Here is a 25,777-nt window from a genome sequence, read left to right on the forward strand (position 1 = left end):
AGCATGTCAAAAATCTTTTCCATTTTCTTCAAAATTATTTTGCATTTTTAACTCTTTAAATGTGAATAATACAATAAAAAAAGGTACACGTTCTGCTAAAAATGTTTGTACATAAATCTCTTCTTTATTATTAAATTATTTACATATTTAGATACCTCTAAATGGATTTTCGTTTTCCTTCAACTCTATAAGTTCCATTGTCCGTTCCCACAATTTTCTCGCAAGTTGAGAATCACTCGCAGTCTTGGGACGCTTAACTTTGTTACATCTTTCAAAATGTTGGCCACTGTGCTCTTCAATCCCTTTAGAAACAGCACAGTGAATAGTAGTTTGAGCTCCTTCTTCACATGTCTATAAATTAATCAGTCATACACGTTACTAACTAAAGTAGAAAACTTACAATAAAAAAATTGTTAGCAAGGAAAGAAGTTATAATTTTTCGGATCCCAGACAAATTATGAAAAATACTTGTGGCAATAACACCGGGATGGAGAGAATACGTAGTAACGTTGGTTCCTTGAAGTTTCTTTGCCAGTTCAATTGTAAAAAGTACGTTACATAATTTCGAATTATAATAATCATCCGTATCTGAAACGTGTCTATTGATATCGTTCAGATTAAATTTCGTCGCGAGATTTGCGGCGTATGAAGATACGTTTACAATGCGACTAGGAGAACTCTTTTTTAACAAATCTATCAATAAAAGTGTTAACAATACGTGTGAAAAGTAATTCACTTGCAACACCAACGGAAAGCCGTCGACCGATTTATCTTCACCGAGAGCATAAGCACCGGCATTGTTTACCAAAATGTCTAAACGTTTTTCAGTAGAGTTAATATCCTTCGCGAAGGACCGAACAGATTCGTATGATCCCAAGTTAAGAATTTTAACAATAACGTCTTCGTTTCCTGTTTCTTGTACAATTTTCGTGCGGGCTTCCTCAGCTTTTGCTTTGCTTCGACATGCTATGATTACTCGAGCTCCTCGCTTAGCGAAGTCTGTAGCTGTGACATATCCAATTCCTGCAGAATGGTTATTATGGAACTAGAATTGTACGGATGCTCAGGACTTACCACAGTTGGCCCCAGTTACTATTACAGTTTTACCTATTAAACACACATTGCTTTTGCACCATCGCGCGCGGAGTTTTATGAAAAGTTTTAATCCTACCACAGCAGTCACAATGAAGGCTAGGAAGTAGGTGAAGCAACCCATCGTTCTGTATTATTAGCAAGTGATTAGTTCACTGTCGCTATTTTTGTACAATTTCCAATTGAAGTGCGTCAACCTTGGCCAAACTGTAGTACCCACGTATGGATACAGATAGGCAAAGATAAGATAAAATATTATAAGCGATTTTTTTTCCTCAATTACGCAAAAGTCCGCGGATTTGAAGAGTTCGAGTAGAAAAATTAAAAAATTGTGGATTCCAAAGGTTCTAAAGAACGTGTGTCAGGCAACCCAACGTTTATTTTACTATCGCTATTCATGCCACTAATTTATTACTATATTTTTTTTATAAAAAACACGTTTTCCAGTTGAAAAAGTAGTAAAAACTATGTAGATAAGAAAATTTCCATTATATTATTTTATGAGTGGTCGAAATGGAACTTTTCTTCTCTCCGTAATTTTACGATGTCTTCGGTGAGTTCCCATAGCTTTAGTGGGTGTCCAGGAACACTCGCTGTCTTGTACTCCGGTACTCTTCGACAGTTATCAAAATGTTGACCAGATAAGTGTTCGATGTTCTTCTCCACAGAACAATAAATTGTGGTTTGAGCACCCTCCTCCAAACGCTACAAAAAATACTTCAGATAACCGCTCAACTGAAGAAAATACCGGAATTTACCTTGTAGAACAGCGTTACCACTAAATGTAACATTATTTTTGAAATACCATGTGCTCTTCTGAAGATGTCCGTTTTTATGGCACCAGGATGTAAAGAATAAGTTGTTACGTTCGTTTTTCGTAGTTTTTTGGCTAATTCCTTAGTGAATAAAATGTTACATAATTTTGAGTTTGAGTAGGCTCCCATATTTCCGGGAAATTTCGTTATATTGTCTATGTCGAACAAATTAGCATGTCGTGCCGCCAAAGACGATGTATTTACAATGCGGCTAGGGTCTCCGGACTTTAACAATAAACCTAAAAGATTTTTATTACTTTGTTGGTCTTGTTTCCAAAACTTCTCCATACTAACCTATTAGTAAATTCGTTAACAAAAAATGAGAATAGTAATTAACTTGCATTACTATATCGTAACCATCTTTTGTATGCGTATCATCCGCAAATGATATTCCAGCATTATTTACCAGAATATCTAATCTACTTTCAGTTTCATTAATTTCTCGGGCAAACGCACGGATTGAATCAAAAGAACTAAAATCGACGAGTTTCACAAGAATGTTGGGATTGTCGGTTTCTTCAATAATTCGGCGGCAGGCTTCTTCGCCTCGTTTTAAATCTCGACATCCCAGAATCACTTTGGCTCCTCTTTTGGCAAAGTCGAGAGCCGTTTCGTAGCCAATTCCTGGAAATTTAGGAGAAATAAATTTTATCTACGAGCATCAAATAATTCGCTTTTAGACAAATAATAATGGCTATAATTAGGTCCGACGGAGTAATAAAATTCGTCGACTTTGATTGGCCAAAATCCGTTTAGTAATGACCATTGTTCAACAGTTTTGAAAACGAGCGAAGTGAGTCATGAAAAGAAATGTGAAAATTTATATTTTGAAAATCATTCCGTTAGTGACTTTTTGTGACGTTTGGAGAAAAATAGTATATTATGTCATTAAGAGTAAAAATGAGTGTTCGGGTGTCTGCCTCACTACCTACCTGTGTCTGCCGCGATTTTTATTGTCCTCTAATTAGGTATTTTCTGACTTCATCTTTTAATGACTACGCAACAAACAACACGACCCGAATAAGTGTCATAGCCATTTGATAAAGAGAAATTCAAATTGTATTGTTAGGTATTTAAAAAAATGGCTAAATGATGCTTACAACGCAAAAATTTCCATAAAGCTGTGACAAGTTTCACTGACCTGTATTGGCTCCCGTAATTAATGTGGTTTTCCCAATCAAACACCGCTGACTCCGACACCATTTTGTCGGTGGACTTAGATATAGTTTTATCGAAATGAAAATCACAACCAAAATAACAAACAATGCCAACAACAACATTTTGCGGTCTTCACTGCTTCGATGACAATTACATAAACAGTGTTAGGTTATCGCATTTTATATTTGTTTATAATCATTGTAACACCACATGCGCTCAAACCTCAAACATACTGACATGATTCGAAGGATTAGCTAATCTTTAAAAGGCCAAGACCCAACCATTCCCACACAAAAACACGCAGTTTCAGTGTTTATCATAAGTCTGAATTTTGGTGTCCTCGATCGATGCGGAAGCAGCTGGAGGTCAAGTTTATTCACGTTGCTGCAATAACAGAAAATATTGTACGTTTCGTCGTTCTAAACTTTGGCAAAACCTTCATTAGGGGCTATAAAATTGTTAAAAGAAAATATGGAAACGGGGAACAAACATTGTTCAAGGCTTCTAGGTGAAAATACATTTCATTCTTAGCTATGAATTAATTTGTATCGTACCTACTTCCTTAATAAATTTCCATTTTTAAAGTTCCAAGTCCTCTTCCGGTTCTAAACTATTTGACAAATTGATCGATCCAACGTCACCATGACAAATTCAAATTTTCAGTAGGAAATCATTTTCGATTCGATTACCGAGATGTCTGAATTCGACATCATTGTAGACCATTCCCATCAAAATTTAAGAGAAGTGCCATGGAGAGTTATCGAAATGCCCAATTTGCGAATGCTGTATTTGCAACAAAACTTGATTCAAGCGTTGCCGAAGAACTTCTTTCAAAAGTTGCCACATCTTGTTTGGTTAGATTTAAGAAACAATCAACTCGCTTCAATTCCTCAAGACATAGCGTATCATCAAAACCTAGAAAATCTTCTATTGTCGGATAATAAACTAGAAGTTTTACCAAATGAAATGGGTCTACTGCCAAAACTGAAGGTCCTGCAGGTTGCTAATAACCCACTAGTGTATCCTAACAGTAAAGTAGTTGCTGAAGGTACCAAATCAATTCTTGCTTACTTAAAACAACAGTGCGAGAAACTAGCAAATGGGAAGAATATTAAGCAAGAACCACCACGACGTCTTCATCCAGTCGACAACAAAGTCAAAGAAGAGCGAGTGATTGGCGACTACGTAAACGAGAACTTCACTACAGAATCCGGGAATTCCGCCGGTTTAATAGTCAGAGGACACTCTTCAGTCAAACGACGGGACAGTGGAATAATCCATAAAATGACAACCTCAACTAACAAAATTCTGCTAAAATCGTACTACGAAGACGAAGACAATCTCTCTCCGGCGTCAACTCAAACCGGTGAATCTCTCACGTACATGCCGACTTACAAACAGACATGGATGACGAAACTCAAACAACTTCTCGACCAACAGGAAAAAATCTTACAACAAGAGAAGTTAAACGGTGTTAAAAACCTAATGAACGTACTTAAACGTGGTGTTTCTAGGAACCTGCAAGCGTTAAACTCCTGGAGAACCGTGAAAAAGACTGAGCCAATGCGACAAGAGAGTTATCAGGCACAACCACCGTACGCGACGGATCCGCGTTTTAATTCTATTTTGTCGAGAGAAGACATGCATAAAGAAATCGATAAGTTGGTGCAACATAGGAAGAAACCACCGAAAACTGAAGAAATTGAGAAGTTGATTAGTGAACTAGTGGGGCAGTTGAAAGACATGGAAACAAGTTATGGGGGGTTGCAGTCGCCACGTACGGAGATTGAGGCGGCCGGGTCGCAAATTACGAAGGTTTGGGGAGATTTTTTTTTGGTAACACCTCACAATTCTGTTTCAGATCATGGAAATGCATAAGAAAATTTTGGAGCTGCGAGAAACCAACGACTTGCTGTTACAATAAACTGTTCAAATTTATTTATACTCTTCAATATTTTATACACTACATCCTTATACACAGTTAAATAGTTAATTACAATATTTAACCTGAAATAAAACATATAAGTAATATTATAGTACAAAATCACAAAGATTGTTAATTTTAGTATGAAGATCTATCAAAATTTTTATATCAAATTATATTAGAATCAGTCAAGTGTTGTTATAATACAATTGTGCAGTTTTAAAAAGTACGCCCCATCACTATTTTGCCTTTAATCGCTTCATGGGTGTTTTCCACGAAACCTAACTTTCCGTAGAACGCGTGAGTGTAACTATCTGTGGAATTCATGACCACGTGGACACCAAACGAACCTAAAACTGTATATTGTAGTACAAGTGAAAAAGTTTTTCCGTCTCACCATTGGCTCGCAACGCCGCCAGAAGACACGTGACTAACGTCTTATTAACTGATTGGTCTAGAACTGATGGAAGAATACTGCAGGTCATACTAGAAGGGTGCGTAGGGCTCGATACGTAAATTTCGTCTTTAAAACCATGAAAGTGTGATATGGTATCCTTGAATACAAAAATCAGAACAGAATTGGGATAACGGGAAAACCAACCTGTGCAAATTTCGATAAGTCCTTGTCGTTTTTGAGCGACAACGGGTACTTTTCGCACATTTCCGGGACCCAGGCTAGCTCCATTTTCACCCGGAATTTCTTGTAATCGGAAGAAGCGCACGCATAGCCTACGATCTCCGCGTCGTCTTCTACCACGAAACAGAATTCCGGGTGGAGACTTAAATAAGGGCCAACAATTCGGTCAGCTTGTAAGTTTTTCAGTTCGTCCGGATACGGCTGAGGGTCGTCAAGTCCGTCTTTGCATGTTCTGTTACATACACTGTATACCATCTGTTCGTCGGCGGGTAAATACGGCCGCACTGTGTAAACTCGACAAGTGGGAACATCCGGGACTTTGTACACAAAGAGGTCGTTGCCGGAGTCCACCGGAATCAAGCGCTAGAAACGAAAACTACTATAAAGACTGGTACGATCAAATTTCTTTAAACAAAAATGGTAGTCTCGTCCAAAACTCTACAAGTACACTTTTCGACAAGGTGCACTTTTAGAGTCCGATCCGTGGGTGTAAAAAAATCTGAAAAAAATGGGATTACCTGGAGATCTGCAGTGAGCCCTCCACGGAACACCCACGGCTCTTGATCGCCGCTCATGAATGTCTCCTTCCACCCTTTCGAAAACCCTATCAAAAAATGGTATCAGAGATGTCGTTAAATTGGGAAACGCACTGCAATCGCTTTGCTGCTGATCGTTACGCACAAGTTGCCAGTTACGCAATAAACGCTTAAGACTTACCATATAAAAGAAACTAGCTAAATAAAACAATAAGTAAGACAGAGTCCTACGAAAGATACTTGTTATTTGAAAAAGAGGAATATTAATTTTAGGAAACTTTCAGTGGTTGATTCCCCCTCGCAACTAATATATTGTTCTGAATGTTGATCTAATAGCAAACCTAAAACTTCCAAATGTATTCAGTTCTACTCACTGCAGAGTGACCCCATGTGGTGGTCTGATTGGTTCAAACAAAACAATATATCCGCGCTTTGCGTTAAATTTGTAACAGCATTTTCGAGAAAACATCACAAAAGACTCCTTCACATCGTTTAGTAGCGTTTCAAGCGACAAAACTCCAAATAACTTACATATCTCTTGTAGGATCTTTGTCCGTGTACGCAAGCGCTTGAAAAAATTCGTGACGCATAAAAAAAATTTACGCAAAATGCGTAGCAACAGTATACTACGTTCTGGTCGATGCATACATGTATAGGTCCCCTGGGTGTAAGATGGCATAGAAGCAGGAAACTGGCCGCCAGCTTAAGAAAATAAAGAACTTATTAATAACTGGAAAATACTGGAAAATATCTGCAAAACACTCAAAAATAGTCAGTGGATCGGCGTTAAAATGAAAGCAGAGATCGTGAGTTCATGTTGCTCCCATTTTCCCGCCGGTTCGTAACTTGGTCGATTACTTTCCACGAAAAAATAATTTACGCCCTATCGATAAATCCATGGACACCTAACTCCTCTCTGTCTGCAAATCTGAAAACAAAATTACGCCTAGCAATGAGGGAACTTCAAAATGGGGAATATAATACAATCATGTCGCCACTTTACGCTTTGCGCTTTCTGGAAAGTAATCGATCAGTCTATTGAACCCAACAGAAAGTCATTTTAACTTCGAGGTAGGTGCAATACGTGTCAACAAAAACTACAGTTCGCGCTTCGCAACTTACCCAACCACTTCACATAAGAATTGAGCAAAGAAATAACACCTCTGATATCCCAAAGGTACGAATACAAATCATACAATATTTCTCTGTTATTGCAACTGGACAAGTGCTGAAATAGCCGGTTTACTGCCAAGGTCATTTCGTTCATTTTTTCTGCCCGCGCGAACCATTCTTGGACCTTTAAAAACACGATTAGAGAGACCAACACAACTTGGACACTACTCACTTCTGCTTTAGCCGAGTCCTTTTTCTGGTTGGCGGCCATTACAATGTGAGCATTCGATTTTAACCAGTTGAACTCTTGCAACAACTGTAAGCCTTGGCCTCCGTGCTCAAACGGTAGATAAAAGAGATCGCACATAAGAGACAAGTCCTCGAAAGTCAATTCGCACCCTTTTCTTGCAGATTCTGGTTCAGTCAGAGGTTCGACCATCATCTGATTGGCGCCGTCATTTGTTTCGACTTGCATGCTGCCGCTGGAAGCCTGAAGACAAAAATGAAGGAATCGAAAAAATATTTTAATTTCTTACCGAGTTTTCGCTCATAGCGACGTCTTCACTCGAAGGCTCCGTAGCAGCTTTAACGGCATGAGCTGGGGAAGCATTAGGAGTGCTGTTGCAGTCCATGGGTTCAGAAGGACTCAAACTAGACTCGTTACTTAAATCCGTGCTGGTGTCTGTATGCATGGAAGTCTCTTCTTTTCCGGCTTCTTTCCCTTCGCCTTTGTCGCCGTTTATGACAAGCTTGCCTTTTTCTTTCTCTGGTTTTATATGTGTTCCGCTCAACACAGTGATGCTTTTCGGTTCTGATGAATCCGCGACAGGAACTGGAATGGGAACGGGCGCTATTGGATTCGGAATAGAGTCATTTGTCACGACTTTCGTCTCAGAAACCAGAGAGTTCATCACCGGGCCAGGTAGAGGGTTGACCAAACTATCATTCACAGAGACCTGCAAAGAAAAACGATGTAAAACAAAGTTTGATTGAAATAAAATAGACAATAAAAGCGACTAAAAAAACAGTTTTGGCGCACAAACTTTGACTTACGCTACTACACACTTCAGCTAAAGCTTGTAATTGAGTTTGGTTGACTACCGGTTGCGAACTGCTGCCTGTCGTGGTGGTCGTTGTTGATGTTAATGTCATGCAAGTGTTGATGGAAGGAATTATGGGAACTGGAATAACAGCCACTGCAGGTTGTGGTTTGACGATGGGGCCCCAAGCAGACTTGTGTTTAGAGAATTCTGGCAACCACTCGTTGATTGCGTTGCGCAGGGCTTGTCTGGGGTGGTACATGTTGGGGGAGAGGGATGCTGGAACGTCCTCCCCTAAACCGTCTTCGGTTTCAGTCTCTAATTTAATGTCGGCAGATACAGTATCGTCTAGAAGAGTTAACGTGTTGAAACAAGAGTCGATTTAAATTTTGTTGTCTTACTTAAAGTGAGATCTCTTTGTCCATCCACGTTGCACCGCGACCACTGCGCGAGGGTGTGAATGGCAATAAAATTGGCACCGTATTCACAATTGGGGTTGGTTACAACCCCCCGCAATTTGGGAATTAAATCAGGTGAACGTCCCGAATAAGGACCCAGGAACACCCTTTTTTGGTCATAATCGTTAGCGTGTAGATTATCCCAAATTACAGGAGGTCGTCGCAAAACATCAGTGATTTCTTGAATGTTTTCCTTGGTTAACACTCTGGATATGACTTTTTGACCTGAATAATACTAAAATAGTACCAAGCTAAGGGAAGAAGTGCTCTTACCGGTCCACATAATATCAATTTCCTGTGCTAATTTTGAGCCTAGAGTATTCAAATATTCAGAATTGGTTACATTAGGAACTGCTCTTGTTGAGCAATACTGCGTGGGACAAACCAGAAACTTCGGTTGTCCTAAATGTTGGTAAATATCGTTTGTGATGGAAACTTGAGCCTGTGCAAATGATTGAAACACCTCCTTATCAGCTTCAGACATTTCCGGTTCAATATCATCAAATAACAGTGAAAATGCTATACAGCCAAACTGTGATACTTGCTCTAATTTGCGTTTTAGAGCCGTAATTTCCTTAGTACTACTATATGTGATGTCTAGTCCAGGAGATAAAGCATAATAAAAAGTGATATTCTGATCCTTGGCAGCTTGAATTAAACCAGTTAAATGTTCCGCTTCTTCTACCGTGTACAATTCCCGCCAATAAGCTCTGTGTTTATAATCATCTTTGGGGGCGTAGACGTACGAGTCCATTCCCCATTTTTTCATCCTACAAAGAAAATTGTTTATTGAGGTCAAAACACTTCACAGATTACTTTTGGAAAAGGTCTTTTCGTTGCTCGGTTGTCCATGGTCGGCCGTAAAAGCCTGGAAAATTACGCAAAGTGATTAGAGCTTGTTATGCACCTATTTGGGTTTATTTATGTATTTATTTAAGGTTGAGGCAATTTCCATTATCCCCACTACCCCATTTGTAAATACAGGAATTTGCCGAAAACTTTGATCATTCGAAAGATGTTGAATCACAGGATAATTGAAAATATTTTTTTTGACTCACCTTCAACAACACCACAAATAAAATTGCCGTTTTTCGTGTTCAAATTTTCTGAATTTGGTAGGTTAGAATCCTCCGCCATTTTTCGATACACAACGTCAAAACGACTGACACAAACTGACAGGTTGAGCCAGAGCAGGCAACCAGTAATACTTACTAACAAACTAGATTATGCAACCCATAATACGCACAGCACAATAATATAGCGGCCAAATTCATAATCTTCAGTTATTTTTACCAGTTTAATCGATTTCTAAGCTTATTACACACTGAAGTTTTTTTTCATCTACTAATTAAGTAATTATTGCTGTCCGCTATGACTTTTAATAAATCGCTTAATAAAATCCTCGTTATTTATTATAAAAAGAGCGAATGAATCAGAAGACATTTATTATCGTACCGTATAAAAACATACATGAGGCACTAAAGACATTTAATAACAATAATGACTACAATTACATAACATTAATTTTACGGTTTATTGGCATCGGTCCTTACTTTATTCCTAGCTCGCGTTCTTTTACAACACATGAAAGCAATACACGTCGCAACGAAAAACAATAAATAAAAAACAGCTAACGCCACTGGAGTATTTCCATAATTGTAGAATTTCAACTGTGAAGTCAGATATCCGTAGTTCGATAAAACTTGAGTACCATTTCCTGTCGGACATGGTAATTGCACTATAATATCCTGGTGTTGCACTTGTTTGTTTCTACAGTACATTAAAGCAGAACTGCTGGCTATAGCTTCCGGAGACAACTCGCGACTTAACAAATATGGCATAGTCCAGGTGGTCGGACTTAAGAATTCCAACCATTTGACGTACTTGGGTAAATCTCTAAAGTGTACTAAATATCCCGAAGAGATGAAAAAGGCAGTGAGGAAGATGGACGAAATTGTAGCAGCTGTGTTTCTTCGTGGAATTAAATAAACGAAAGCGAGAATAAACTCTTGGATTGATACTAAGTAGAGGAGCATGATGCCGATGTAGATGTAGAAGCCCTCGTAGTCGTTCAAACTCTGCATGTAGAGCCCTGACATGGAGTAGCTTGGCACTAAGTATATCAACCAAATGAAAAGAGATGGTAATAAATTTACAACACTCTGAAAAATGAAATTAGAAAAACGTACTCCTTTCTTCTCCTGTCATTACCTTAGATATAATGTAGGTCAGTCTACTGTACAATCCATCCTTAATGTCCCGCTCCACAGTATTCTTATTTCTTTGCACTTCCGATAGAGTTAAGAGAAGCAAAAGCGGCCACGCCATGACACACATCACACTATAATGATATCCGACTCTATCGTTCAAATTTAGTTGAGGATCTGTGTTGGGAACGTCCCAGAATATTGCTCCGACGATCAAAGACAAACTCGCTGAGATGACTATCAGAGTCAACCAAGTGATGAAGGTTGATGGCTGCGTGTAGATCATCGATTTCCTGAAGAAAAAAGTTAAACCCTTTTGCTTGTAACCCTTCGAAATCTTACGTGAACAAAACAAAGCCTTGGACTATACAATTGGAGTTTTTAACAGTCATTGGTAAAGTTGACGGAGGACCTGGATCACTCATCGGCTCTTGTTTCTGTCTGAAGACTTCAGCGAGCTGCTCGATTCGTTGAGAGGATTCGAGCATGGCTTCGGCTGATAGGTCGTCGAGCGTCACCAAATCAACTACACATTCTTTTAGTAATCAGTAAAGCAGAGTTTTGAAGATACTCACGATAGTAATCTGACGGGTTTTTGAAGGAGGGACAAGGATAATCCACCATAGCAAAATACGGCAACATATCCCGTCTCCTTCCACTGAACATTGTCCTTCCGGCGGAAATCAACAAGATCCTCGACAGCATCGTAAAAATTTCATACGTCGGAGGGTGCAGCGTTAGAATTACTATTCTACCCAACGCATTTCCGGCGCCGCCATTAGCCCATTGTCTTAGATACTCAACCAAAAAGAACGTATCAAAGATATCCATCCCTCTGGTCGGTTGATCCAAGACCACGATATCCGTATCGAGCAACAAATGACACGCTACGTTCAGTCTTCGTCTTTCGGAGATCGTCATCGCTGCGACTTTCGTATTCCTCACTTGCTCCAACCCCAAATCCTCAATCAAAACGTTAATCTGTAAAAACTCAACGTGACTCAAAGTGTTAACTTTTGATTTTGATTATTACTCTATCCATGGCATCTATTTTCAAGTATCCTAACTTATCCGTTGGTTTCTTGAGATCGTAGTGGAACCGTAAAGTTTGTATCACTGTCATGTCTTTGCACAAATGAGGGTCACTTTGCACGTAGGCCACACGAGATCGCATCGAGTCCGCTTTCACATTTTGTCCGTTTAATATTATATCACCCACGATGGGAGAGGCCGTTCCGGCCACCAGATCGAGCAGAGCTGTACCCTCTTCTTCGGAAGTTGCCATGATGGCCATGATCTCTCCGCCGCGGATTTCAAACGAGACGTCGTTGAGGAGGAGGTGCTGCTTCGAGGAGAAGCAAGAAGAGGATTTCGGCCACACTCCAATGCCTCCAACCTGAAACAATTATAAAAAGAATTTTTTTTTTTGAATGAGTAATTTCATTTGCATTTTATAGGAAAATTGCATAACTGGACAACTATGCATTTGTGTCCTTGATTGTTTTCCTGTTACAAGCCGTTTGACCGTATCAAACAAAGGTTTTTGCGTAATAAAGTGCGTTTTTTAAATAACAAGTCGATAAAATGTCAACGGTGCGTCACTTACTTGTAAATGTGGATAAATGAAAGAAGTTCCCGGATCTTCGTCCTGACTCAGATAGTCCGTTCTAATAATTGAAGGCCCCCTTCGAGAAATCGGCACTGACAAGTGACTTTCAGCTTTAGAGACTGGTCGAACCATATGACTATAAGATTTTGTCAGCAAAATTACGATTTTTATTGTATGATTCAAACCTATGGTCTATTAAATCGTGGTGATGTCCAAACTCAGCTACACTATTTCGCCTTGGGTCTCTAACATGGTGGTGTGGGGGTGGTGGATGGTAACCTCTTCCATATTCCGTGGCTAGAAGATTAGCCTCTGAGATGCTCTTATTCCGGTTCCACTGCTGGTTGGAAGCCCGGATCCCTCCTTGTTGCATGGCGGCCAGTGGAATTCCCGGACTTCCCTAATGTCAAATTTTAGTGGTCAATTTCATATGAACGCACAATGGGTTAAATGACACGTATAAACGACCATTAAACACCCACGGGAAAATCTATGACAATGGCCCTACCCTTTGGTACGACGGATGGGCATTCTGCATCCGGAAGTCTGGATCCGATCTATATTTCCTGTTCTGTTTGTAATGATTCGATGTTTCGTTGTCCGAACTGTCGTATCCGGAACTGCCATCTCTAGGGCCGCGACTTCCGGTTTTGGGTCCCCTTGTGTGTGGTCGAGTCGAAGCGTTCCTTACAAAGTGTTGGGGAGTCCCGGAACGGTTGGAGCCGTTGTGGTTGGGCGGGAAGACACGGGGAAGTCCGAATTTCAAATACGTGTACATATTTGAGCCAAGAGCCGACCTAATCACGGATTTAGTAGGTTATTAAATTTAATGGTGGAAAGAGAGCATTTCAAAGTCGTGACAATTAATGTCACGGTAAAAAGAAATTTGCTTACTTCGGTCCATATCTTGGATGCGTCAAAATCGACTGCACGGTGGTATCTCTCAACTGGAAATTCCCATAAGGTAGTGGACTTTTGTCCGTTGAACCCAAAGCACTATCCGTAAAGTCTGAATTCAGGTTTTGTCTGCGAAAACAAATGTTTTTATGTAAGTAGTTTGCACTGCAATTACTCAAATAATAGGTCTACCTGTATATTGACCAAGCGTGGAGATCTTCACTTGTAGTACCAGAAAAAACTCGCGAATCAGGGTTAGAAGGCACGGAATATTTCCGCTCCATTTCAAAGCCCTGCGAGCCACCCCCCTGCGAAGGGGTGCGACTACGCACCATCTCGGATCAAATCCTCTTCAATCTGAAAGGAAGAATCGAAATTTAACACTTTTCTTTTTGTTGGGAAGCAATTGCCGTTTTACTGGCGCGTTTATTATTGCATTCTCCTTGACCTTCGAAGCAACCACAACAATTACGTCTTCTTATGCACCTCACCATCTACGGAACGCCTACGCATGCCACCGATTGTAATCATCACTCAATAATTATTATGAATTAGCACCAACTGTTGTGACGCAATGCTCATGGTTAAATTGTTACCTTACATATTCGGATATTGCACTCGTAAAAAATAGGATTAATCTGCATATTCCACATATTTAAAAGAGATATAAAGGTCAAGCACTAAGCAAACGAACGATGTAAGAAAAATACCCGAAAATTTTCGTAACTTTTTCGCACATTTTCCGCTCTTTCGCGTGGTATCTTCTCCCAGCGTGGGTTTAATTACCTCACCGTTCCGACTCCAAAGTATTTCAACCTTTAAAAATGTACAAATCGCAGACGTTCCTTCCGCTGAAAAATCTCAACAATGTTACCCGTGCGGAACAAAGATAAGTCCGTGACTCAACACATTTACACGTGTAGTTGCGACATTTTCTTAATATAGGCATTAAAACACAAAAGAGTGGTCCGGAAAGAGACCTTTGCGGGACGCGCATTCTTGCAGAGACCTTGGTCGAGGATATTGTCTCTTTTACGGCCCATTGGACTACACGGTGCTGCTCCTTTAAGTGTGAAGGTCGTATTTTCGTGTAAAGTTCATGTCTCTGATAATCGCCAGTCAAGAAGAATTTGTCCAAAGGCCATCAGCGGTCAGCTGAAAGTGGGTTAGCCGTTTAGCAGTTCTTGTGTCCTCTGAAATTTAATAAAATCACAGATGAACTGCGTTATTCATTGTCTCATTGTCTTTCAGCTGTGTTCGCACAACGGTTTCAATTTTTTCAAGAACTGTCGCTTCCCATGAAACTTTTGTTACAGTCCAGTTAGGTGTTTTGCCATTTGATAAACGAGCAACTGCTGTCTCATTGTTGTAATCGATCGTAATTGGCAGTGTCACTTTTTTGTCTTCGGCAAGTAGGACGTTGCAGATTTAACGAGAGAAATCACAAAAGAAATCTGGTTGATGGAGGTTTCAAAATTGTGAGTACCAAGAAAAATATTTTAATGAAACTTGGAGAGAAATTTTTGTTGGAGTCGGTAATAAAGATCATAGATCACAACTTTGTGGAAAGCTAATAGAAAATGGGGTTAATTAGCAGTGGTCAGCTTCGACTTTTCTGGCTCTTCTAGCAGTATAAATCATCTTGACTAACAATAAATCAAACAAAAATAAGTAAATAACAGTTCTCACCTGTTGAAACAAAAATTTTAACTTTTGAATAAAACCAGCACTCGATAGCTTAAATAGATTTTTTTTTAATCTTATGACAATATGATGTCATTGTGTTGGAGATAAAATTTAAGCCGCAAGAGATGTATACATTTGCATAATTTCATTTGTAATATCATTCTGTTATTATTACGGTCCCAAATTAGTATATGGGTGAGCCAAAATTTGTCTCTTTGTGCTTTGTGAAATGTTTATTTATGAGCTTTGAGCTTTCATTCCTGCTACCTACTGAGTCGCAAAAAGAGTATGTAAATACAGGATTTTGTCTACTTAAAATACTGTCAATATTAACTCTGAAAACGTTTTAATGTAGTTCTGTAATTCTGTAGATCCGAGTTTTTACGCAGTATTATTCATATCCTTCATTTATTAAAATATTTTGTCGTTTAACTTTTAAACCTCATTAGCCTCGTTCTTGTTCTACTTTACAGCAACTTTAATAAAGATTCATGTAATCGCTAAACTGATAAGATATTTAGGTAATTCATTGTTTCTGTAAATAAGTATTGCCAAGGTTTGACTAATTTCCTAATTTTTTAAATTTCAATAGAAATCCTTTTGGGATTTTGGTTATACTTATTTAGAATTCAAGTCAACACGTTTAAATGGTGTTTGTGCTACAGCTATCAAAACAAAGTGCCATTCTAAATTTAAAATTCAAACCATAAAAATAATGTGCTGCTTTGCACGTGTTTCAATTTTGATATACGCCCTGATTGTGTTCCAAAGAAATCCAAATTTGCATGTTGCGTGATTGCGTTGCATTCATCAAATCCGATCGCTTGCAACTTTAGAATTCGTGTCCCTGAGCAAATCTGTTTCCACTGTCAACAGTGAACCATAGTGATCAAAACTCCATTCAAGAAGCATACAAATTCGCCTATTATCCAATTTTATCGGTCTATAAACTATCGCTATCTCCGAAACAGTTTTGCGATTTACATAAAAGTCACACACCAAACAAAAACAACTCGATGGAATGCAGTTAACACAAAAACACACATTTACAATGCAAAAGAATAGAAAAAATGGACAGTGGCGTGCTCGACGGGGTCACCTCATACACTTCGTGTCGTGCAGATATTATGCAAATATTGCAGGAAGTGTTGCACGCATCGTGCGAATGATTTTTTTCGTCTTTAACTATATCGAGTAAAAGGACGTTCACCTGGAGTCACTTTCGATCGTTTGGGGGGGTTTAAGGATTATTGCTAAGGTTGGTATCATTGTAGCGAGGAGAATGGAGCAGAAGGAGTCAGTGGCCCCGTCACTAACCTCTTCAAGGTCTCATTGCAGCCTCCCTGGACACGCATACGAACGCATTTTAGTGTGTTACCAACTGCTTCAATTGCGAAAGTTTTGGTTTGGTCAGGTGCCATGCACTGTCCTGCATTGATGCATACCGATTAATTGCGAAACAGAAAAATCTGAAACATCCTTCGATGACTCATTATATTGTCATTTTATGGCGACCTAGAGTTTATTTTCGTTATTATTGAAATGATGCTAATGAAGTGGTCATACGGCGACCAGAGGCTATCTTGACGTCATACAAATTGGCAGGCGCTTATGAATTAATAGGCCGACAGTTGGCAACCTTGGTTCGTTGCGGAACTGCGAAAAACGCATTATTGTATTCCTATTTACAGTAATTTACGGTTTGGGACAATGGCATGCAGTCGTATTGTTACAAGAAGGTGTAATTGGTGGCAGATGGCCCTCATCAAAAAAATCGTGATAACGACAACCATTTATTTCAAAGACATTTAATAAAACAGCAGGAGAAGACATCGCAGGCTCGCGTTCCTAAATAGCACGCACTGTACATTGCCCTTATAAATCCATATTAATCTTCCACTTTATACGTGCAATAAAAACGCAACGGTTGGTATCACTGACCGTTCAAGAGCTTATTCAGTGAGTCTGCAAATTTCCAAGTGTGATTTACCGATAGCCGCCGACTGAAGATCCCGAGAACAGTAAGAAGACATTTTTACAATACTAACGACAACTAATAAAAACGATAATGCTAAAGAGCTTTTGTTGAATGCCAGATGAATGATTCAGATAAGCCGAACAAGAAACAATAACTTCAAAGTCGTCGGAAGCGCTTTGAGTAGCGGTACAATCAATTTGATTTGCGTTCCTGCTCAAAAAGAGTACATTCCTGCAGTTGACGCGACTTTTAGAAATTAACATTTTCACGTGATAACATTCCTGCTGGTAGCCTCATTCTCTTTGATATAAAAGGAAAGACACGCGTCGACACTTAGTTTTTCTCTATTGTGTAAATTGAGAAATCTAAATCGACTGACGTCTTGGTGAGAATTTAACCGGAAATGACTTTTTTTAAATATTCCGAGAACCCGCGAGATTTAATTAACATGGCTGAAAAAAGCCGTTGAACTAACGAACCTACTAGCAGGAAATTCTAACAGCCTTTTCACAAACTCAGGCACAATTGAATGATAATTTATTACAGCTTTTAGATGCAGATTACCATTTAATTTCTTGAAATTCCTGCTGAGCACCACGTTAACTTTTCAAGAAGTAAAAGTAAAAAAATCGAGTTACTTAACAAACTGATTTACATTTAATTTTATGCACTCAGCACCAACTCATTAGCTGTAGTTAACAAGAGACGAGAGTAAAAACTTGGCGCGTCATTGTAAATTTGGTTTTCCTGCTGAAGGCCGAAGTCAAAATTGAGTCGCTGCCCAAAATTATGAATATTCTTTGGGAGTGTCACTGTCCCAAATTCCACAGGTTCTTATCTTTGCGTTATATAATAATTTTATTTTAATGTTTATTTAATGCTGGGAAGAAAATCGCTGGCTTGTGAAAATTTCGGGTCATAATTGAATAACAACCAGTATGAAGATGTCAACTTTCTATTAAAACTAAAAATATTTCCCACATTCCTCGTTATCTAATCGTTGGCATTTTTGCACAAATTAGGAACAAAATTCAACCTATTTGCGAACAAATTATGAAATTGAGCGAAAGCACAAAACACTCATTGAACCAGATTGATTTATTTTTTAACATTAATTAATTTACACGCCTAGATTTCATAACGTGAATGCCATATCCTACTTTTGACCGGAATATTTGTCAACTTTTAATTCGGGATGTGAGGTTACTGTCTTGCCGTTGCGTTGAAGTCTCTTATCTTAAAACTTCGCTTAGCAGTGGGTATCGCTCGTTAATTAAAACAAATTTCACATTTTAGTTCAATTACCAGGTAAACAAAGAAAAATGTTTAGTGTGAGGTTGTTAACACAATAATGTAACTCACCGTTCATAGTTTTTGGCGGTTTCCACGTCGGAGGCACTACACGTTGTCCGAGTTACACGTATCTCATTCATATAAACAAATTAACAAAAATGTTTTACACTGTTACACCAAAGCCACTGAAGCGGTGCCACCGAATGCCGCTGTTGGTATTCAACAAACTAGGTTTTCTGACGTAAAAGAATGTTGCCAACACAACGGAATTTAACCCACCGCGGTTCTATGATCGGACTTCTTTAAAGCCCCAATTCCAGCCGTGAACATACAACAACCTCCTCTTACTTAAACCCAAACAATATTAGCTCCAATCCGCGATTTGATTAGGTTTTTGGAGGGGTCGACCATCATCCATTCTATCAAACCTACCTTCCACTTTTCACTGAGCTTACCTGACTTAACTCAGTTCAGTTGTTTTGTTGTGTACAGGAGGATATGTGTGTAAAATGATTTCGAGCGATTACGTATTAGAACTGTCAAATGTGTTCTACTCCGGACAGGTAGAGTATAATTCTTTGGTTTGAAAGAATGTTACGGTTTGATGGATGTAGGTGGAACCAGGCTCCTGCATGCAGAGGCTGATGGGCAGCATCAAAACTGGTGTTATCTTGAAAGATGTATCGATGACAGTCCATTCCGGGGAAGTGCTGGCAGTTCTGGGGTCTAAGGGGAGCGGCAAGAAAGCTCTGCTTGATGTTATCTCACGCAGAGTACAAGGACCCACGAGAGGTCAAATTTTGCTCAACAACCATCCCATGAATTTGAGCTTGTTTCAGCAGAGGTGTGGATATGTCACACACAAATGTGACCTCATTCCGGGGCTGACGGTGGAACAGACCCTCTTCTACACTCCAACAAAAGTAAGTTAGAGCGTGGTAATTATGATGGGTGGAAAAAAATGTGCATTGAGCAAAACAAAGACCAAATTGCATCTTTGCGGAACAGTTCAACTAATCATAATCAAGAACTGGCGGAACCAATTATTTGTACTGCTAATAAGATTTCTTTAATCAAGAAATCAAGAAAAAATGTGAAGAGATCTTTAATTTGTTAGCAGAAGTAGAAATTACTGTTCGTGTTCAGTTCATGTGCGACGGAGGCGCGTGGTAATTTACGTGTTTTTCTTTGAAATGTAAAATATTTCTTATGCAACATGAACCGCATCAAAATATTCCAAAAAGTTATAACAGTTCATAAACAGTAATTGCGTAATAAAAATTGATGGAAAATCTCTTCGGTCTACCAGTCCCGTTAAAGTACATTTGAAATTTTACAACGTTACTCGTAAATGTAAAAAAGTTACAAGAATTTGATGAGAGATGAGTCGTGAAATTTTTGCAGGGTTCAAAACCATTTCCTCGTTTGAAAACCTGTAATTTGCGACATTCAATAAAACAATTCTCTCGAGAGCGTTCAACTTTTCGGGAACTCTGATAATAATAAGAACAGAAAAAGGAAATTAATTTAATGTTCAAAGACAATGAGAACAAAAGGCAGATTTTGTATTATTTTTTAGCCAACTCCTAAATCTGTTTTTATGTCTCATTGTATAATAATATTCATCGTTTAACGTCCATAAAGTGGCTCTTTATAAATGGCGTCCGTAATGATAAAGTAAAACGGCCGCTTGCCAGTGTCAAACATGTAATTTCAAATAAATTAATGTCAATACACAATTAACCTCCATACGTTGTAAATTTCTTCAAACAAATTTATAAAGTTATAAAGGTATAGGAAGGAGAGACGCTCTTCCAGCAATTTCTTACATTTTATTCACGAGAGTTAAGTTTTGTTCACTTATACTTCAAATGAAAACAAAGTTTAAAACATATAAAAACAATAACACTAAAAACGGCGCACAAATTATTCTTTTGAAGAATAAATGTCTTCACCCCAATCGAACATAAAATAAAGTCTTGTATGCAATTCGTACATAATTAGGCTTTGTAGATTCGCTCTATTTATCAACTATAGGGTTCGCTCGTCCAGAAAGACACATTTATATTATGTACTTATTACATAAATAGCTGGAACTTGAACTCTAAGAGCATTCTGTCTTCGAGTTTTAAAATTTTTTAATTATTAGACAATGACATTTCAATTGGACGTGCATTATCATACTGAAACAGCAATTTTTATCTCCAGGTAATTCTTGTAATAATTCTCAAATTTTTTGATCTTGTTCTTTTTTATAAATAGAATAAAATTTCTGAAAAATTGTCATAGATCTGTGATTGGAAAATGTAAGTTTTCGAGTTTAACTGAGTTTTTTTGAATTCTTTGGATTCTTCTTCTGCTTTCAGTCTCTTTACGGCCTCCTTGACTGTTAAGAGTTGAAGTTTTTGAAGAAATCCCAGTTTTCCAGTTTCGTTTTATTATCAATTGCTTGCTATTCTCTATTCGATTCTCTGGAATCATTTTCTTTTGTTCTGCAAATTTATTCAATGTGTGGTCAAATAGAGAGAATATTTGACCAATACTCCTATTTCTTTTATTATATGAAAGCTAATTCTTTCTTCTTCTTTCTTTTCTGTTAGAATGAGGTAGATAAGTTTTTATTATTTCCTGCCAATAAACGCAGCCAATAAATCGGAAGAGATAAATGCGCAAAGTTATGTTCTTTTTTCACAAGAAACTAGCTGCAAATTACACGTGTGACTCTCATAAACATTTAATTTTTTTAATTCTGTTAGTACCTATTTCCTGCAGATGACGGGCTACTTAAAAAAGTCGAAAGTGAAGCAAGTAATGGCGGACATGGCCCTCTCGCAGGTGGCGAACCGCTGCACCGAAAACCTAACCCAGAGCGAGTACCGCCGCCTCATGATCGGCATTCAACTAATCAAAGACCCCGTGGTGCTCCTCCTCGACGAACCAACGTGGGATTTGGACCCCCTAAACACATATCTCGTCGTGTCAATTCTTTCTAACGCTTCAAAAAAATACGGAACAGCTATAATCCTTACAATGGAAAAACCGCGCTCAGACGTATTTCCATTTTTGGAAAGAGTTCTTTACTTATGTCTCGGGGACGTCGTTTATACCGGAGGGACAAGACAAATGTTGGAATATTTCAACGCTATCGGATTTCCATGTCCGCAACTTGAAAACCCGCTCATGTATTACTGTGAGTTGTGTGACAGGAGTTATTTTATTTGAGTACCAATCAGTTCTTTGTTCTTGCTGTAGTGTGTCTAAGCACAGTGGACAGGAGATCGAGGGAACGTTTCGTCGAGAGCAATCATCAGATTGCTGCTTTGGTGGAAAAGTTTAAAATTGAAGGGGGTGCGTACAGAAAAGGGTCCATCAATGGACCCAACCACGCCATGGAAGGTGGATTAGGGAACAAAGTACCACTGCTTTTGGGAAAACCAGGAGCGTGGCAAGTCGGATGGACCCTCTACAGGTACGACCACCATTAAAATATGTTAATTTTTTTAATTCGATTGTATTTCAGTCGTCTTCTGGTCGCCACGTTAAGTGTACAGAAACATGGACTCTTGCGAATGTTCCTGAGGTTGTGCCTCGTTCCATTATTCTTCTTCTTGTTGTGGATATTTTACCGCGATATGAAGATGTTTCAACACACTTTCGTTACAAGAAGCGGCTTGATTTTTAATTGTTTGTCCGGGGCTTACTTCTTGGGGATTCTTAACGCCATTTTTCTTTGTACGTTTCAAGTAGTACCGAATTATTTGATTTCAATTTAAATTTCTAGATCCCATATTTAGGACGCGGTACTTTCAAGAGTCACAAGAGGGTCACTATGGAGGAACTTTGTTTCTTATAACTTACAATCTAGTCTCGATACCTTTTTCTTTCGTTTCCGTTACAGCCGCTAGTGCAATTATTTATCCGTAAGTTTGTTTTATTATATTTTGGATTCCATTTACATTTACAGTCTTTGCAGACTTGTAGGGAGTTTTGAGTACCCTCTGCAGTACCTCTACTTCGCCCTCGTGCTCTGGGCTTGCTACATCTTCGCCGAGCAACAAACAATGGCAATTCTAATGGTGGTCAAGAACCACCTTTCCGCCGCCATCTTCAGCATCTACCTTACTTGCATTTACATCACCTTAAGCAGCGGAATCTTAAGGTACGATAAGTTGAAAAGAACGCGATTTAACAGTACAATTTCAGATCAATCAAGGGCCTCCAGCAGTGGCTGTATTATTTAACATACGCCACTCAAACCCGCTACGCCGCGGCGTTCCTCAACCGCCAGACATTCTCTATTCCGGAACTTCTAGAAACGCTCCCGTTTGATTCCACCCATAATTGTACCAACATGAACTTGATTGAAACCTCCATTACAAATAACTTTGGGTATTGTCGGTACTCGAGCGGACAAGAGTTTCTGATTGAACGATACTCGAGAGACAAGACTGATGCGATCTTCAGCGATGGAATTCTTGATAAGGACATGAATATCGGACTTACCTTCGCTTTTACGTTAGGAATGGTGGTTTTCAACTTGTTCTTGTATTTAATACCACTTCCGACGTTCGTAAAGGCGAAATTCAGAGAATAATGTACAAAATATCCATAAAAATTTATTAAAAAATTATATTTGAGCCATGGTTTTGAGATCTTGAGCGACTTCGAATTTGCAACCGGTGGATTTCTGAACGTCTTCCACTGTTACTCCGTTTGCAATTTCAACGAGTTTGAGTCCTTTGGAAGGATCAACTTCGAAAACTCCTTTTTCTGTTATAATCATATTGACGCACTGTTTGCCAGTAAGGGGTAAATTACAACTCTCTAGAATCTTATGACTGCCGCTCTTAGCAGTGTGTTCCATGCAGACAACGACTTTCGTTCCAGGAGCAGCAACTAAATCCATCGCGCCTCCCATTCCTTTGACGAGTTTTTTCTAAAATTGTCAACTGTTTAGAGGTAACTAAAAGAATGAGCATACCGGAATCATCCAGTTCGCCAAATCTCCAAATTGGGAAACTTCCATCGCACCCAACATGGTCAGATCAACATGACCACTACAAGAAGAATTTCACTTTGACTTAAAAGAGATTGGTGATTTACCCTCGTATCATCGCAAAGCTGTCATCACTTCCAAAATAGGAAGCTCCAGGTACCACCGTGACGGTTTCTTTCCCAGCGTTGATAAGATCCGGATCCACGTTCTTGGCAGTGGGGAAAGGGCCCAGACCCAGAATACCATTTTCTGATTGAAGGAAAACTTCCACGTTATCAGGGATGTAGTTGGAGGCAAGGACAGGCATGCCAATTCCCAAGTTAACTGAAAATTACCATAGGAACGCAAGCGAATCTCTTCTGGTACTTACCATACATTCCGTCTTTGAACTCTAGCGCAGCTCTTCTTACGATGGTTTCGCGAACTAAAGCAGCGGCGGATTTTTTCACAGTCTCGTCTGTTTCTTTCGTTACTGTCATTCTTTCTATTCTTTTTTCAAATTTATCTCCTTTGATTATACGATCGACGAAAATTCCAGGCAAGTGAACTTCGTCGGGTTTAATGTCGCCAACATCAACGATCTCCTCAACTTCAGCGATTGTGATCTTCGCTGCTTTAGCCATCGCTGGATTAAAATTACGCGCGGATTTACTACAAATTATAGTTAAGACAGTTGAAATAAATCCACAGGTGCTTACTTAAAAAGTAAATTCCCATAAGGATCAGCTTTCCAAGCTTTGATAAGAGCGAAATCTCCCGTTATGGCCTCCTCCATAATATAATCAATCCCGTTAAACCTCCTGCTCTCTCTCGCCTCACTTGCGATTTTAACTTTCCCGTCACTCCCATAGCAAATCGGCGCTCCTCCTTCATGAACCAAAGTTCCAAATGCCGTCGGAGTAAAAAACGCAGGAACTCCCGCTCCTCCAGCTCTTACTCGCTCAGCTAAAGTTCCTTGCGGCGTCAACTCCAATTCCAACTCTCCTGAGAGGTACTGTCGTTCAAATTCCGCGTTTTCTCCGACGTAAGATGATATCATTCGTTTAATTTTCTTTTTTTGGAGAAGAAGTCCTAATCCGAAGTTGTCCACACCGGCGTTGTTTGATACAACGGTAAAGTTCTTCGCTGGGTGCTTGAGAAGAGCGGCGATGAGGTTCTCAGGAATGCCACAGAGACCGAAACCTAGAAGAATAAACTGAAGTGAGGGGTTTGAGGGTTGAAGGAAATTACCTCCGACGAGGAGTTTAGAGCCATCTTTGATGTCTTTGATTGTTTCGGTGATGTCGTTGTAGATTTTGTTTCGGCGGGATTTTGTAGAGAATTTGCAAGTTAGGATCTGGAAATTGCAGAAATGAGTTTAGTTTGAGGGTAATTGAAGAAGCCGTAGAAAACGAGCGACGTAATTAATTTGTTGTTAGAATTGTCGTTAAAAAAATACCAAGTTTGGCGTCAGGGAGCAAAAAAATAACAATAATTTAGCTTAAACTTTATTTATATCCACGTCTTTTGAATCAACAATGTAAACCTTCACTAAACTTACATAAATTAATTGTAACCTTGTGTGGACAAAATTCCTACATAACTAATCTGTTGTCCCGAATTTTGTGGATTTAAGAAAACAATAAAAATAGCTTAAATACTTTGCGGATTACGCTAAATATTTTCGATATGTTTTGGTAACTACATACTAATAATTTTCAAGTTCGCATCCACACGAGGTGTCGTCACTGTCGGCTAACTTTAGCACGCAAAAATTCGCGATGTTTGTAAACAGACAGGTGACCAGCACTGTCCTCGAACTAGGATTTTTATTAATACCCTCATTTACATTAAAAACGCGCTTGATCATTCTTTCATTATTAATTCATTGACTTGGCATAAAATTGTGGAACAAAAACACACTAAGCGAATATTCATGTCGAAAAAGCTATCTCGTGTCATCTGTTATGTTATAATAATTATGTGGTAATACAGCGCTGTGATAACATTGTGTTTTCAACAGTTTAATTGATGGAGAATTGCGACACTGATAAGAAACAGCGGCCCATCAATGTACAATTTTGATAACAAAGGTTACATATTTAGAATTGCTATCTGATGGTATGGAAATGAAGATACTTTCTAAGTGCGCAACCTTTACCGTTGTAAATGATTCTTCTTACCTTGCATAGTTTTTCCGAAGAAACATCAACTGTTTTCTTACATAACACTCTCCTTCCACTCTTACTCAACGTAAAGCAAATCACGTTTAACATTTTGTGTACGTTTCAGCTGAAAGCAACGCGTGGACTTGCGCTACCGACAAACATCTGTTTAAAAATGTGTTACTCGGTTTCCA

At 38.9% G+C, this 25,777-nt stretch overlaps 7 protein-coding genes across 9 annotated transcripts; 2 read left to right on the forward strand and 5 right to left on the reverse strand.

Annotated features, from left to right (window-relative positions):
* Positions 1 to 110: 110 nt before the first annotated feature.
* LOC148168536 (retinol dehydrogenase 12-like) lies at positions 111 to 1,389 on the reverse strand. Its single transcript, XM_088045130.1, has 3 exons — positions 1,075 to 1,389; positions 401 to 1,023; positions 111 to 351 (listed from the first exon to the last, which is right to left on the reverse strand). The coding sequence occupies exons 1-3, from the start codon at positions 1,214 to 1,216 to the stop codon at positions 148 to 150; spliced, it is 969 nt and encodes a 322-aa protein (XP_087901256.1). The 5' UTR covers positions 1,217 to 1,389; the 3' UTR covers positions 111 to 147.
* Positions 1,390 to 1,451: 62 nt separating this feature from the next.
* Positions 1,452 to 3,187, reverse strand: LOC148168537 (retinol dehydrogenase 12-like). Its single transcript, XM_088045129.1, has 4 exons — positions 3,049 to 3,187; positions 2,202 to 2,531; positions 1,851 to 2,146; positions 1,452 to 1,797 (listed from the first exon to the last, which is right to left on the reverse strand). The coding sequence occupies exons 1-4, from the start codon at positions 3,185 to 3,187 to the stop codon at positions 1,591 to 1,593; spliced, it is 972 nt and encodes a 323-aa protein (XP_087901255.1). The 3' UTR covers positions 1,452 to 1,590.
* Positions 3,188 to 3,496: 309 nt separating this feature from the next.
* LOC148168538 (uncharacterized) lies at positions 3,497 to 5,003 on the forward strand. Of its 2 annotated transcripts, none has more exons than XM_088045127.1 (3): positions 3,497 to 3,573; positions 3,729 to 4,880; positions 4,927 to 5,003. In XM_088045127.1, exons 2-3 carry the CDS (start codon positions 3,759 to 3,761, stop codon positions 4,987 to 4,989), a joined length of 1,185 nt encoding a protein of 394 aa, XP_087901253.1. In that variant the 5' UTR covers positions 3,497 to 3,573; positions 3,729 to 3,758; the 3' UTR covers positions 4,990 to 5,003. The 2 variants fall into 2 exon arrangements, with proteins under 2 accessions (XP_087901253.1, XP_087901254.1); XM_088045128.1 differs by lacking the exon at positions 3,497 to 3,573 and having other exon boundaries at positions 3,759 to 4,528; positions 4,580 to 4,880.
* On the reverse strand, positions 4,980 to 9,948 carry Oga (O-GlcNAcase). Of its 2 annotated transcripts, XM_088045122.1 has the most exons (13): positions 9,832 to 9,948; positions 9,590 to 9,641; positions 9,047 to 9,543; positions 8,717 to 8,998; positions 8,329 to 8,663; positions 7,812 to 8,231; positions 7,508 to 7,765; positions 7,285 to 7,459; positions 6,811 to 6,864; positions 6,145 to 6,230; positions 5,591 to 5,989; positions 5,387 to 5,543; positions 4,980 to 5,339 (listed from the first exon to the last, which is right to left on the reverse strand). In XM_088045122.1, the coding sequence occupies exons 1-13, from the start codon at positions 9,908 to 9,910 to the stop codon at positions 5,209 to 5,211; spliced, it is 2,925 nt and encodes a 974-aa protein (XP_087901248.1). In that variant the 5' UTR covers positions 9,911 to 9,948; the 3' UTR covers positions 4,980 to 5,208. The 2 variants fall into 2 exon arrangements, with proteins under 2 accessions (XP_087901248.1, XP_087901249.1); XM_088045123.1 differs by lacking the exon at positions 6,811 to 6,864.
* Positions 9,949 to 10,201: 253 nt separating this feature from the next.
* On the reverse strand, positions 10,202 to 18,838 carry LOC148168540 (ATP-binding cassette sub-family G member 8). Its single transcript, XM_088045124.1, has 11 exons — positions 18,513 to 18,838; positions 13,679 to 13,843; positions 13,484 to 13,615; positions 13,098 to 13,386; positions 12,775 to 12,989; positions 12,587 to 12,725; positions 12,014 to 12,376; positions 11,556 to 11,961; positions 11,323 to 11,506; positions 10,985 to 11,273; positions 10,202 to 10,935 (listed from the first exon to the last, which is right to left on the reverse strand). The coding sequence occupies exons 2-11, from the start codon at positions 13,819 to 13,821 to the stop codon at positions 10,300 to 10,302; spliced, it is 2,796 nt and encodes a 931-aa protein (XP_087901250.1). The 5' UTR covers positions 13,822 to 13,843; positions 18,513 to 18,838; the 3' UTR covers positions 10,202 to 10,299.
* Positions 18,839 to 18,845: 7 nt separating this feature from the next.
* LOC148168541 (ATP-binding cassette sub-family G member 5) lies at positions 18,846 to 23,080 on the forward strand. Its single transcript, XM_088045125.1, has 8 exons — positions 18,846 to 19,006; positions 19,058 to 19,366; positions 21,216 to 21,633; positions 21,696 to 21,912; positions 21,964 to 22,175; positions 22,225 to 22,363; positions 22,417 to 22,602; positions 22,647 to 23,080. Exons 1-8 carry the CDS (start codon positions 18,953 to 18,955, stop codon positions 23,035 to 23,037), a joined length of 1,926 nt encoding a protein of 641 aa, XP_087901251.1. The 5' UTR covers positions 18,846 to 18,952; the 3' UTR covers positions 23,038 to 23,080.
* On the reverse strand, positions 23,047 to 25,772 carry SCOT (Succinyl-CoA:3-ketoacid CoA transferase). The gene is made up of 7 exons (XM_088045126.1): positions 25,602 to 25,772; positions 24,670 to 24,775; positions 24,138 to 24,621; positions 23,810 to 24,090; positions 23,547 to 23,763; positions 23,425 to 23,500; positions 23,047 to 23,379 (listed from the first exon to the last, which is right to left on the reverse strand). The coding sequence occupies exons 1-7, from the start codon at positions 25,692 to 25,694 to the stop codon at positions 23,071 to 23,073; spliced, it is 1,566 nt and encodes a 521-aa protein (XP_087901252.1). The 5' UTR covers positions 25,695 to 25,772; the 3' UTR covers positions 23,047 to 23,070.
* Between the last annotated feature and the right edge of the window lie 5 nt (positions 25,773 to 25,777).

Source organism: Gnatocerus cornutus, chromosome 9 (assembly GCF_029298725.1).
Source record: "Gnatocerus cornutus isolate USDA-ARS CGAHR chromosome 9, icGnaCorn1.1, whole genome shotgun sequence".
NCBI lineage: Eukaryota > Metazoa > Arthropoda > Insecta > Coleoptera > Tenebrionidae > Gnatocerus > Gnatocerus cornutus.